This window comes from Bubalus kerabau, chromosome 1 (assembly GCF_029407905.1).
Source record: "Bubalus kerabau isolate K-KA32 ecotype Philippines breed swamp buffalo chromosome 1, PCC_UOA_SB_1v2, whole genome shotgun sequence".
Lineage (NCBI taxonomy): Eukaryota > Metazoa > Chordata > Mammalia > Artiodactyla > Bovidae > Bubalus > Bubalus kerabau.
In genome coordinates, this window is record NC_073624.1 from 188,941,065 (window position 1) to 188,955,016 (window position 13,952).

Sequence of the window (13,952 nt, forward strand, 5' to 3'; positions counted from 1 at the left end):
AGCCAGGCCTGGGCGGGAGGGGCGTGGCCAGCGCGGGGCGGGAGGGACTGATGCGAGACAGACGGAAAGACTGAGAGACTCGGGCAGAGAGACTAGATCCAGCTGTAGAGCAGAGCCCCCGCCCCGGGCTATTTTTAGACCCCTTGGGCCCCTCTCCAGGCCGGGAGGGGACCTAGTCACCCCTCCTTCGGCCAGGGACCCCGAGCCGCCAGGCCCTCCGTCGGTGCCCCTGCGCGACGTGGCAGCGCGGGAGTCCTCCCGCTGTGACTCGGTTTCCCCAGGGGCCCGGGAGGCCGAGCTGCCCTGCTTCCGCCTCCGCACGCCCTTCCTCCCGCCAGGCATTTACGCGTGCTCCAGGGCCCAGGACGGCGCGCCTACCCCTGCACACCCCCTCGACCACCTCCAGCTGAGGACAGTTGGCCCTGAGGTAAGGGGCGGGGCATGAGAGTGGCAGGTGTGGCTTGAGTGCATCCTACCGGCCGATCCGCGCTGCCGTGGATGTGTTCCCGTGGGCGGTGACAGCTACTAGGTGCTGGGTATCCAGGGGCACTCTTAAGCCTGGGTCCCAGTCTGGAGTGCTGCCTGCCCTGGGCACCTGCTGGCTGGTGTGAGCAAGAATGTGCTTGTGTGTGGATTCCCTGAGTCTGGGCCCGGCCACTCCGCGTCCTGTAGCGCTGCAGCCAGAGACAGTGCTGAGACGCTGGGTATGGCTGCAAGTGAAAGCACACGCCTCGTTGGTTGCGTGTCTGCACGCACACTCAGAGTTGTGTCCATCACTGGCTGCCTGGCCTGGATCGGTCCTGTCCCTCTGTCACCCATCTGTTCCCCTCGCCAGTGGTGAGCGCTGAGAGGATGCCCGCTGGACAGATGAGGAAACTGAGGCTCGGGGGACCGCATGAGTCAGGGCCAAGGCTCAGCTCTAACCCAGTCAGGCTGACTGGGGTGGGGACCTGGTTGGTGTCACAAACAGGAAAAGTTCCCGGAAATAGAGCCTTGTGGTGAGGGGAGGCAGGGGCGGGTCTGGGAGCTGCCTTGCGTGTAAGTATTTGTGTCTGTGTGGGCATCTGTGGCTTCACAAGGGCGTGCAGAGGGTCCCTACCCTAGGGCGTGCAGGTGCATACCGGGCATGAGTTGGAACCAATGCAGTAACGGGCCTGCTCCCTGCATGTTCATGCCAGAGGGCACAATCCTTGGTCAACTGGGCAGCATTAGAGGACTTAGGAAATGTGGAAATGGACTGAGGTCATACAGTGCATCAGGGCTCCCACCTGGCTGCTCAGTGTGTGCAGCCAGGAGACAAGCTGTGAGCACAGCCAGGAAGCAGGAAGAGTGCGGGCACCAGGCTGGGGTGGGTGTATGTGTGTGTAAGTGAAGACTCAAAGTCTCAATGGCAAGAGCAGGTCGGGCCTGGGAAGACTAGCCCAAATGCTGGCAGGCAAGTCAGTGGCCTTGTTGTCCCCATTTCAGAAAGGGGGAAACTGAGACTTGGCAAGGTCAAGCCCCCGCTTGACAGTGGCAGATCGGGGGCTCCAGTCCAAGCTTGTCTGAGGTCACTGTCGCCCCTCTGGGGGGAGGGTGGGTAGGCCCCTGGCGAGGTGACAGGCAGACAGGCCAGGGGGTGGGGTATTGAGAGGGAGAGGGACTTGTTAAAAAATGGATGGCTTGTGGAAGCAGCAGGAGGAGAGTGGGCAGGCAGTGATGGACCATCAGGCAGAGGAGGGGCCCAGCCCTTGGAATCCAAAGACTACAGTCTGCGAGGGACACCATGGTAGTGGGGGGGCAGCCTGGTGCCCATGCCTGGCCCAGCACCCAGGCCTCTGGGACAGTGGTGGCTGGAGCCCTCCCAGCCTCCCCGAGGTGAGCTGAGGGAGCACTGAATGTCTGTCCTGCAGTCCTGCAGAAAGGAGCCAGGACCCAAGACAGAGAGATTTCTGGAACTCAGGACCAGCCAGTGAGAGCTCTGGAACCTCAGCCCCCTTAAAGTCTAGGTGCTTCAGGCCTCTGGGTTCCTGAAGTGGGACCTTGTTAGAATTCTAGAACCGGGGACTCGTTAGAATTCCAGAACCCTGGATTTTCCAAGTCCAAACCTCTCCCACTCTCGGGTTATAGGATCCTTGGGTTTGTCCAGGAAATCTGGGGTCCATGTTTCTCATGAGGCACAGAGAAGGAGAACAGTTCTCCCAAGGGCCACACAGCGGTGCTTCTGGACCTTGGAGCCCTCCTGGTCAATGTGGGAGGGAAAGGGAGGCCCCGCCAGGTGCCCCTCCTGGCCCGCTTTCCTGGGGAACTTGAGCAGACTGCTATCACCTGAACCCCTGGTTGGGGGACTGGAAACCACATGCTGGGGCCAGAGGAAGTGGTGCCAGTTTCCAGTCTCCCCCAGGCCAGGGGCCCTGGGGTCGCAGTTTTTGTTTCCAAATATGGGAAGCGTGAAACAGACTTGGGGTCTATGTCCCTGGGTGCATGAGCTCCTGCACAAGAGTAGGGGACCCTGGGGCCATGAGATGCGGGAGGGGCTGGCAGTCACTCCAGGGTGAGGCAGGGGCAGTGACCACAAACACAGCCTGAGTCCCGAGAATGTTTAGAAACAACACATACCAGCTCCGAGGGAGGGAGGGAGGGAGCGCCCTGTGCCAGGGGGAACTCAAGTGCAGGTCGAATCTGAGCTGACAACAAGCACACCCCTTCCCTGGAGTGGAGCGCTCAGATGGGCACGCGCCGTGGAAAGGCCGCATCCCACCCTTGCTCAGGATTTAGTTTCTCACTCGAGGCCCCACCCCCACCAAAGTGGTGCTGACCTTGGCTGTCAGCCTGGGAGGGAGGCTCAGAGGAGCTGGATAATTTATGAGGCTAGATAAGGAGTTGCTGAGATGAATTAAAGAGATGGGGAGTGAGGTGGGGTGCAGCTAAGCACACTCGCTGCTGAGGCTGGTCACGGGACACAGCCCCAGGGCTCATCATTGGCCCCATTTTATCAGAAGGGAGACTGAGGCTCAGAGTAGGGAAAAGACTCCTCCAAGGTTTGTGAGGGAATTCATGGCAGTCATTTTAGAAAAATTCTATCCCTTTTTGGCTGTGCCTCATGGGACCTTGGCAGCGAAAGCATGTATGTAGTCTTACTCACTGGACTGCCAGGGAATTCCCTAGAAATGATGACCCTCCACACCCACCTCTCACCAGCCTCCGCCTAACTGCAAGGCTTTTGACACAGTTGCACACATTTGATCTCCAGTCAACTCTGGCTAGGCTGTGTGACTTTGGATTAGTTACTTAACCTCTCTGTACTTTAGATTCCCTGCCTCCGCAAAATGGGGATCATAAGACTCTGAGCTCTCATTTCAAGGGACCCTGAAAGGTTTGATCCCTGGTCCGGTAACTTGATCCCATATGCTGCAACTAAGACCTGGTACAGTTTAATTAATTAATTAATAATAAAATAATGTTGTGGTGGTTTAGTTGCTCTGTTGTGTCCGACTCTTTCGCGACCACATGTAGTCCACCCGGCTAGTCTGTCCATGGTATTCTCCAGGCAAGAATACTGGAGTGGGTTACCATTTCCTCCTCCAGGGGATCTTCCCAACCTAGGGATCGAACCTGAATCTCCTGCATTACAGGCAGATTCTTTACCACTGAACCACCTAGGAAGCCCAATAAAATAATAATAACTAAATTTTTTTTTAATTAAAAAAAAAAGTGGACCTTTCTGGGCTTCAGCTGCCTGGAACCTCCATGCCTCCCACCATCCTGCCTCCCCACCTTTGTCCACTCTGATCCTGCAGCCAATGGCCCCTCACTGCTGGCACAAGCATGGTTTGTGATAGGCACGCACACCACATGGGAGGCTGGCCCCACGGTGGCCCTGTGCCCTCCCAGCTGGATCCTTTTGGGGAACTGAGAGAAGACTTTTTTTTTTTAAACTTTACATAATTGTATTAGTTTTGCCAAATATCAAAATGAATCCGCCACAGGTATACATGTGTTCCCCATCCTGAACCCTCCTCCCTCCTCCCTCCTCCCTCCCCATGAGAGAAGACTTTTAAAAAAATTATTATTCAAGTATAATTACTTTAGAGAGCTGACTTTTAAATGGTGTCATTTTCTTTCTCCTCAAACACTGGTCAATTCATCCACACCCCAGTCAGACCCACACATCTCTCCAGTTTTCTCCCCCAGCCCCATACTGAGGAGTTTATAGCCCATTTCCTCCTGCTACTGTTTATAGCCCGTCACTGGGGACCCAGTTGCTTCCAGTGAACTGGGTTTTTTTTCCCCCGAGAATGGAACTGGATTTCAGGGTTTCTTTTTTATTAAACAAAAAGGGGAGGGGGGAGGAATCTACATGATTCTAACACAGGAGGAAGAATGTCCCTAAAAGACCAACGGGGTCGGATCTTCCCCGAGGCCTTCATGAGGAATTGTGACCTCAAGGCTGACCACAGAGCTGGCCTGAGAGTCAGCGACCTCTGGCCGCCAGCCAGTGGCCCTCCCCACACTGCACGTGTCCTGTTTTACAGCAGTTGAAATCTGTCCTGGATCCTTCCTTCCATGAAGGACTCAGATGGATGACCCCCAGGGAACCAGAAGTTTAGAGAAGAAAAAATCATTTGCCTGAGGTCGCATAGTTGGTGTCAGGGCTAGAGTTCAAACCCAGAGCTTCTCAACCCTTCTCTGCAGCCTGGCAGACACTAACTGGTGTCTTCCAGGGTTCCCAGAAGACGGAAAACTGATCCTTGCCCTTGAGGGTCACTGAGCCTGGGGCAGGACAAAGTTGGAGCTAGTCATACTAGTAACTGTAATAGCAGGACTACTACTAGGAGTAGTAATAGTAATGCTTACTGAGCTGGGAGTGAGATAAGTGAGGAAAGGCATCTTCAAGGAGGGTATATTTGAGCTGGGCATTGAAGTTTGTGTAGGAGTTCACTGGGGCCACTCAGACTAATATGCAGAATGAATCACCAAAATCTTCTCTGCCGCCTGCCTCCCCACAGGTGTCTCTGAACCACCACCAGCCTTGGCCTGATGAAGTGGTGACCCTCCCTGCTATGCTCCAGAACCATGTGGCCCAATGCCAGTTCTCTGGGGCCCTGTTTCCGGCCTATGAACATCACACTGGAGGAGCGGCGCCTAATTGCCTCCCCGTGGTTTGCAGCCTCCTTCTGCCTGGTGGGCCTGGCCTCCAACCTGCTGGCGCTGAGTGTGCTGATGGGCGCACGGCAGGGCAGCTCCCAGTCTAGATCTTCCTTCCTGACCTTCCTCTGTGGCCTGGTCCTCACTGACTTCATGGGGCTGCTGGTCACCGGCGCCATCGTGGTGACCCAGCACTTCGTCCTCTTTGAATGGCAGGCCGTGGACCCTGGCTGCAGCCTCTGCCACTTCATGGGCGTCATCATGGTCTTTTTCGGCCTGTGTCCGCTGCTGCTGGGGGCCGCCATGGCCTCAGAGCGCTTCCTGGGCATCACCCGGCCCTTCTCAAGGCCCGCAACTGCCTCGCAGCGCCGAGCCTGGACCACAGTGGGGCTGGTGTGGGCCTCTGCGCTGGCACTGGGCCTGCTGCCCCTTCTGGGTGTGGGCCACTATACCGTGCAGTACCCCGGCTCCTGGTGCTTCCTCACACTCGGCACCGATCCGGGGGACGTGGCCTTCGGCCTGCTCTTCGCACTCCTCGGCAGCGTCTCGGTGGGGATGTCCTTCCTGCTCAACACCATCAGTGTGGCCACCCTGTGCCACGTCTACCATGGGCAGGCGACCGCCCAGCAGCGCCCGAGGGACTGCGAGGTGGAGATGATGGTACAGCTCATGGGCATTATGGTGGTGGCCAGCATTTGCTGGATGCCACTGCTGGTGAGTGGCGGGGGTGGGGGCGGGGACTGCCTGGGGCCTGGGTTCATCCTGAATAGATTCATAACCCTCAGGTTCTCATTAGCCCAAGAAAATGTGACCCCAGGGTCCAGGGGTACTCCCTTGAGTGAGACACAGATAACCCCAAACTGGGGGCAGGACTGGGGCAGAAGCAGTGTCCTGGGACTGAGATGCCCAGGGAGGGGCTCCCAGGCTCTCCCCACCCCAGGGAGGGTATCAGAGAAGACTTTCCGTAAGAGGGTTGTTGGAGCTGGGGTTTTGAAGGAGGAAGAGGAGTTTACCTGCTAGATGAAACCAGGGAGGATATTCCAGGTGGAATCACTGAATCATTTCTACCTTGTGCCTAGTTCTGGGCTGGACCCCAGCTTTGCACAGATGTTCCCTGAGTCAGGTGAGTTTACTGAAGTCCTTCCACTGATTAATATAATTGGCCTTTTGGAGTTGTTATTTTTCCATTTCTGATTCAATCTGGACAAGTCTGAAGACCAGAATCAGATACTTGGTTTCCAGCCCATATCCAACAAGGACTTACCATGTGACTCTGGCTATGGGCTTCCTTCTTCCAGCCTCAATCAGTTCCTTAGATTTTAAAAGAAAGAAGAAAGTGTTCATTGCTCAGTCATCTCCAACCCTTTGTGACCCCATGGACTGTATAGCCTACCAGGTTCCTCTGTCCATGGAATTCTCCAGGCAAGAAGACCGGAATGTCCAGGGGATCTTCTCGACCCAGGTATCCAACCCGGGTCTCCTGCACTGCAGGCAGATTCTTTACCGTCTGAGCCATGGGGGATGATTTAAAAGGTGCCTGCCTCTCAGAGTGATTCAGGAGGAAATGAACTCATTTATCCATTTGTTTCTTCAACAAACGTTGACTGAACAACCAGCGTGTTGCAGGCTCTGGTCTAGATACTGAGCAGGGAACAAAAAGTACGAAATGCTTGACTTCCTGGAGCTCTTTGATCATGGTGGTGGTGGTTTAGTCGCTAAGTCGTGTCAGACTCTTGCAACCCCATGATCATGGGGAAGACAGCAAATAAACAGTGCATAAATAAATGACATGGTAGATATTAGGAAGTAATAAGGGCTAAAACAAAAACTAAATCTGTGGGATAGGAAGATTGCAAATTTGGTTGTGCTCTGTTTTGCTAAATGTTTTTACATGTGTCAGTGGTGGGAAAAGAAATAGAAGGGACCATAAGTTTTTGTGTGTGATACGTGAAGCTGCAGGCATGATGGGCCCCGGGGGAGCAAAAGTTACAGTATGATGCTTCTGGCTGAGCAATGTGCTTCTGAAACCCAGTCCCTGGGGTGTCCCTCCCAGGTCTGTTTTCATACAGCTGAGACCATTTCTATTTTTGTTTATTATAATTATTATCATTATTATTTATTGAGCAGCATCCAGAGGAGCACCTGATTCGGGTTTCCCCCTCTCTGCCTACAGCACCTCAGGGCTCCCATCTCCCTCAGGATAAAACCCCAAGTCCTCCTGCAGCCCACAAGACCCTGCGAGACCTTCTCCATCCCCTCCCTGCCCTTCTGTCCGCCCTCTCTCCCCCTTGCTCACTCTGCTCCAGCCACACTAGCCTCCTTGCTGTCCCTCCAACATGCCAGGGATGATGCTGCCCCAGGGCCTTTGTATGTGCTGTACCATCTGCCTGGAATGCTCCCCCAACCCCAGATCTCCATGTGAATCACTCCTTCACTCCTCCATGTCCTTGCTCAAATGTCACCTTCAGCAAGAGTTCCCTGACAAAGGTCTTCCTCAGCATCTTCCTGATCCCTGCCTTCCAGGCTTGACTGTCTTAGAATACCCCCAGATGACCCCTGCCCTGCCCTGAACCATTGGAGCTGAGACTCTGAAGGATGGATAGGAGATTAGAGAGATGTGTGTGTTAGTCACTTAGTTGTGTCCGATTCTTTGTGACCCCATGGATTGTAGCTCACCAGGGTCCCCATCCATGGAATTTTCCAGGCAGGAATACTGGAGTGTGTTGCCATTTCCTTCTCAGGGATTGAACCTGGGTCTCCTGCATTGCAGTTGAATTCTTTACCATCTGAGCCACCAGGGAAGCCTGAATAGGATATTTGTTGTTGTTCAGTCGCTCAGTTGTGTCCACCTCTTTGTGACCCCATGCATGCCAGGCTTCCCTGTCCTATCTCCCAGAGTTTGCTCACTCATGTCCATTGAGTCGATGATGCCAGCCAACCATCTCATCCTCTGTCATCCCCTTCTCCTCCTGCCCTCAATCTTTCCCAGCATCAGCATCTTTTCCAATGAGCCAGTTCTTCCCATCAGGTGGCCAAAGTATTGGAGCTTCAGCTTCAGCATCAGTCCTTCCAATGAATGTTCAGGGTGGATTTCCTTAGGATTGACTGGTTTGATCTCCTTAATAGGAGATAAGCTGCCAGATAAAAACCAGGAAGGCGTTCTAGGTAGAATCACTGAGTCATTAAATGATTCCCAAGTCCCCTTTGGGAGCCAAGTTTTTCCTAAAAGGCCATATAGTATCCCTTTTAAACACTGTCTCTGGGACAACCACACAGCTCTTCTATTGGGGTGTGAAAGCTACCTGGAAATGACTGGGCACGCCTGAGTGCCAAAAGTAGTTCATTTATGGACTCGGAAATGTGAATTTCATGTAATTGTCGCATGTCACAAAATATGCTTTCTATTTTTTTTCTCACCATTGACACGTGTAAAAACATTCTTAGCAAAACAACAAACCAAAACGGCACAAATAAAGCAAACAAAGCACAACAAAAACAGGTGGCAGGCCACAGTTGGCCCATGAGCCAACTCATGCTCTGAAACCTCCCATGGCTCCCTGTTGTCCCAGAGGAAAGGCCCATAGACACTTCCCTCCATCTCACTGGGGAAACTCCTGTTCTCCATCTGATTACCTCTCAAGCCTGGCCCAACGCCTCCTCTAGGCTACAACAGTGCCTCCTTGTCTGCTTGGTCACACCAACCCCCACCACAGAGCTGAAACCACCTGGGCATGTAAGTAGAGCCTGGGTCCATTGTGGCCACAGCACTGTCCCCAGAATTGCCCAGCACACAGTAGGTGCTCAGGAAACAACTGTACTATAGTGATTCAATATAATATTAATATTAATCATAGTATTATTTTAATTATAATTATGAAATATAATACCCACTATAATAATTATTTGTATTAGAATTAATATATATTATAACAACTGTGATATAATTGTTAAATACTATATAATATATACTATAATTGAGTGAGTGAGTGGGTGAAGTCACTCAGTCGTGTCCAACTCTTTGCGACCCCGTGGACTGTAGCCTACCAGGCTTCTCAGTCCATGGGATTCTCCAGGCAAGAATACTAGAGTGGGTTACCATTTCCTTCTCCAGGGGATCTTCCTGACCCAGGGATTGAACCCGGGTCTTCCGCATTGGAGGCAGACGCTTTAACCTCTGAGCCACCAGGGAAGCCCAAAACTATAATTATATAGTATTAATTAATATTTAATAATTATATCAATCATATAATATATAAGGAAGCCCCAGTTAACACTTAATAATTATATCAATCATATAATATATATTTATATAGTATATAATTGTTAAATACCATCAGTCTCCTCAGTCCATGGGATTTTCCAGGCAAGAGTGCTGGAGTGGATTGCCATTTCCTTCTCCAGGGGATCTTCCTGACCCAGGAATCGAACCTGGGTCTCCCACATTACAGGCAGACGTTTTACCATCTGAGCCACAAGGGAAGCCCCAACATATAACTATAATTATATATATTCATAAAATGGGAAAGACTAGGGATCTCTTCAAGAAAATCAGAGCTATCAAAGGAACATTTCATGCAAAGATGAGCTTGATAAAGGACAGAAATGGTATGGACCTAACAGAAGCAGAAGATACTAAGAAGAGATGGCAAGAATACACAGAAGAACTGTACAAAAAGGATCTTCACGACCCAGATAATCACGATGGTGTGATCACTGACCTAGAGCCAGACATCCTGGAATGTGAAGTCAAGTGGGCCTTAGAAAGCATCACTACGAACAAAGCTAGTGGAGGTGATGGAATTCCAGTTGAGCTCTTTCAAATCCTGAAAGATGATGCTGTGAAAGTGCTGCACTCAATATGCCAGTAAATTTGGAAGACTCAGCAGTGGCCACAGGACTGGAAAAGGTCGGTTTTCATTCCAATCCCAAAGAAAGGCAATGCCAAAGAATGCTCAAACTACCGCACAATTGCACTCATCTCACATGCTAGTAAAGTAATGCTCAAAATTCTCCAAGCCAGGCTTCAGCACTATGTGAACCATGAACTTCCTGATGTTCAGCTGGTTTTAGAAAAGGCAGAGGAACCAGAGATCAAATTGCCAACATCTGCTGGATCATGGAAAAAGCAAGAGAGTTCCAGAAAAACATCTATTTCTGCTTTATTGACTATGCCAAAGCCTTTGACTGTGTGGATCACAATAAACTGTGGAAAATTCTGAAAGAGATGGGAATACCAGACCACCTGATCTGCCTCTTGAGAAATTTGTATGCAGGTCAGGAAACAACAGTTAGAACTGGACATGGAACAACAGACTGGTTCCAAATAGGAAAAGGAGTATGTCAAGGCTGTATATTGTCACCCTGTTTATTTAATTTATATGCAGAGTACATCATGAGAAATGCTGGACTGGAAGAAGCACAAGCTGGAATCAAGATTGCCGGGAGAAATATCAATAACCTCAGATATGCAGATGACACCACCCTTATGGCAGAAAGTGAAGAGGAACTCAAAAGCCTCTTGATGAAAGTGAAAGTGGAGAGTGAAAAAGTTGGCTTAAAGCTCAACATTCAGAAAACGAAGATCATGGCATCCGGTCCCATCACTTCATGGGAAATAGATGGGGAAACAGTGGAAACAGTGTCAGACTTTATTTTGGGGGGCTCCAAAATCACTGCAGATGGTGACTGCAGCTATGAAATTAAAAGACGCTTACTCCTTGGAAGGAAAATGATGACCAACCTAGATAGCATATTCAAAAGCAGAGACATTACTTTGCCAACAAAGTTTCGTCTAGTCAAGGCTATGGTTTTTCCTGTGGTCATGTATGGATATGAGAGTTGGACTGTGAAGAAGGCTGAGCACCGAAGAATTGATGCTTTTGAACTGTGGTATTGGAGAAGACTGTTGAGAGTCCCTTGGACTGCAAGGAGATCCAACCAGTCCATTCTGAAGGAGATCAGCCCTGGGATTTCTTTGGAAGGAATGATGCTAAAGCTGAAACTCCAGTACTTTGGCCACCTCATGGGAAGAGTTGACTCATTGGAAAAGACTGATGCTGGGAGGGATTGGGGGCAGGAGGAGAAGGGGACGACAGAGGATGAGATGGCTGGATGGCATCACTGACTCGATGGATGTGAGTCTGAGTGAACTCTGGGAGTTGGTGATGGACAGGGAGGCCTTGCGTGCTGCGATTCATGGGGTCGCAAAGAGTCGGACACGACTGAGCGACTGATCTGATCTGATAATTAATTATATCAATTATTATATAATAAATGATTATATATTATATAACTGTTAAATACTATATAACATATAGCTATAATTAGGGGGTTTCCCCAGTGGCTGAGCAGGTAAGGAATCTGTCTACAATGCAGGAGGTGCTGGTTCAGTTCCTGGGTCAGGAAGATCTTCTGAAGAAGGGAATGGCAACCCACACTAATATTCTTGCCTGAAAAAAAGCCCATGGACAGAGGAGCCTGGTAGGCCATAGTCCATGGGGTCACAAACAGTTGGACATGACTGAGCAAAACTATTATAATTACATATTATTAATTAATATTTAATATATCGATCATTATATAGTATATAACTGTTAAATACTATATAGCATATAATACATATTTTTAATTAATATTTAATATATCGATCATTATATAGTATATAATATATATTATATAATTGTTGAATACTATATAACATATAACTATGTTATTAATGAATACTTAGTAATTAGATCACTCATGTAATACATAGTCACATTACAATTATATATTATATAATTAATTACATATATAATTTTAAATACCATATAATAATATGGTTATAATTAACAATATATTATTAGGTAACTATATTATTATATCTATAGTTATTTGTAAATTAGTGTATATAATAATTTGTATCTTATATTACATATTGTGTAATATTAAACATAAATCCAATATTTAATAATCTATATTAAAATTACTATGTTTAACATAAAAATTATTTAATATAAAATTTTTGTCATAGAATTTTATAAACTATAAATTTCAATGTAATATAAAGTGACAAAATAACATAAAATTTAATTATTTAATATAAATCTTATACCATAATTTGATATATTATTATATATAGTATGTATATTTGATATATGTAAAGTTTATATAAAATATGTGTTTAATAGAATAATAACACTGGCAGTCACAGTGATTCCACCTGTTCGCACCTGCAAGTCCTCTTTGTCCACCGTGTTTAATCATGTCCAGGGAAGGAGCAGGAAAAGTGTGCTATTTTGCAGCCACATCAGCTGAAGCTCAGAGAAGTCAGACAGATATCCTGAAGGTCACACAGCAGGAACAGAATCAGCACTGGATCTCAGGGGACAGCAGGTGGCACAGGCAGGTGCTGGTGGAGGGCAGGGCTGGCTGCCAGCCTGGCCCCTGGCTGACTGCTCTGGCCCCCGGCAGGTCTTCATCGCCCAGACGGTGCTGCAGAGCCCACCCGCCATGAGCCCGACGGGGCAGCTGTCCCGCCTCACAGAGCGGCAGCTGCTCATCTACCTGCGAGTGGCCACCTGGAACCAGATCCTCGACCCTTGGGTGTACATCCTGTTTCGCCGGGCAGTGATCCAGCGCTTCTACCCTCGCCTGAGCACCCGGTCCCGGTCACTGTCCCTGCAGCCCCAGCTCACCCGCAGGTCAACGATACACTAAGCTGGACGCTCCGGAAGGACAGGGCACCCTGCCAGAATGCCCCCCACCAGACCTTTATCCTCCCTGTCGGTCGCTTCTGTCTGTCCTGATGCCCAGGAGCCAAGAGTGCAGCATAGACAGAGGGTTTCAACAACAAAATTGTGTGCTATCTTCCATCAGCCCCAGGGATGCCCCCAAGTCTTCCCTGACTCCCCTTTCCAAAGCCCTTCCCCTCTCTCAGCCCCTTCTTTGAGTCCTCTCCCAACCCTAGGAAGGATGTGACGGTGCTAGGCAGGTATCTGGAGGAAATCAGACTTGTAAGCTTCCCCTTGCAGAAATCCTCCAAAAATAAGGGGCTCCAACCCCTGAATCTGACCTGCTTACTGGGGTATGGTTGATTCCCTTTGACATCCCAATTCAAGAAGGCTCTGTCTAGAAAGGTTGAATGCCAACAGACCCCCTCTCTTGCCAAAATATAATCTCCACCTCAGCTTTATTTTCCTTTGGCTCTGAAATCATCCATCATTGAAGTTTCTGGTGTCAAGATTCCTATCCAGCCCACAGCTGCTGAACAGGACTGGGGTGGGGGTTGGGGAAGCCCTAGCTGAGCAGGACTAGGGCGGGAGTGGGGGAAGCCCCTAGAGGTGGGGCTGGGTCCTCACTCCTCTCCCCACCCGCTTTATTGAGTCTTCCCTGAACATTTCACGGTTGAGATCTCCTGGAATCCTGCCTGAAACCCCAGGAGAGGGTTCTGGGTTAAACCCATTTTGCAGATGAGGAAAAGAGAGGACGAAATAGATACCCAGAGACCATGGGGTACACACCTGCTTCCTCCACTGCAGATGAAGCGCATGCCTTCATCAGCTTGTGGTTTCACCATCTATCCACTCAGCCCCTCAGACTCTGCACCTTGAGCAAGCAGCTCCTGGCCCACAGTAGCTGCTCAATAAAAGTAGACTGATCTTATACAGACTGATGTGTGTCTGCAGGGCCCTCAACACCTGCACAATTAGCACTTATAAGGTGCCTGGCACATAGTAGGCACTTAAGAAGCATCTAGTGTTTTCGTGTCAGCCCCCTTCCTCTGCTCTCCCCCAAATACCCACCAAAATAACACATCAGGCTGCAGGGGTGGGAGGTGCCTTTAT

General features: G+C 49.7%; 1 protein-coding gene across 1 annotated transcript; it reads left to right on the plus strand.

The window, feature by feature from the left end:
- The first annotated feature begins 86 nt into the window (after positions 1 to 86).
- Positions 87 to 13,830, plus strand: TBXA2R (thromboxane A2 receptor). The gene is made up of 3 exons (XM_055547219.1): positions 87 to 427; positions 4,989 to 5,841; positions 12,580 to 13,830. Exons 2-3 carry the CDS (start codon positions 5,056 to 5,058, stop codon positions 12,823 to 12,825), a joined length of 1,032 nt encoding a protein of 343 aa, XP_055403194.1. The 5' UTR covers positions 87 to 427; positions 4,989 to 5,055; the 3' UTR covers positions 12,826 to 13,830.
- The last annotated feature ends 122 nt before the right edge of the window (positions 13,831 to 13,952 follow it).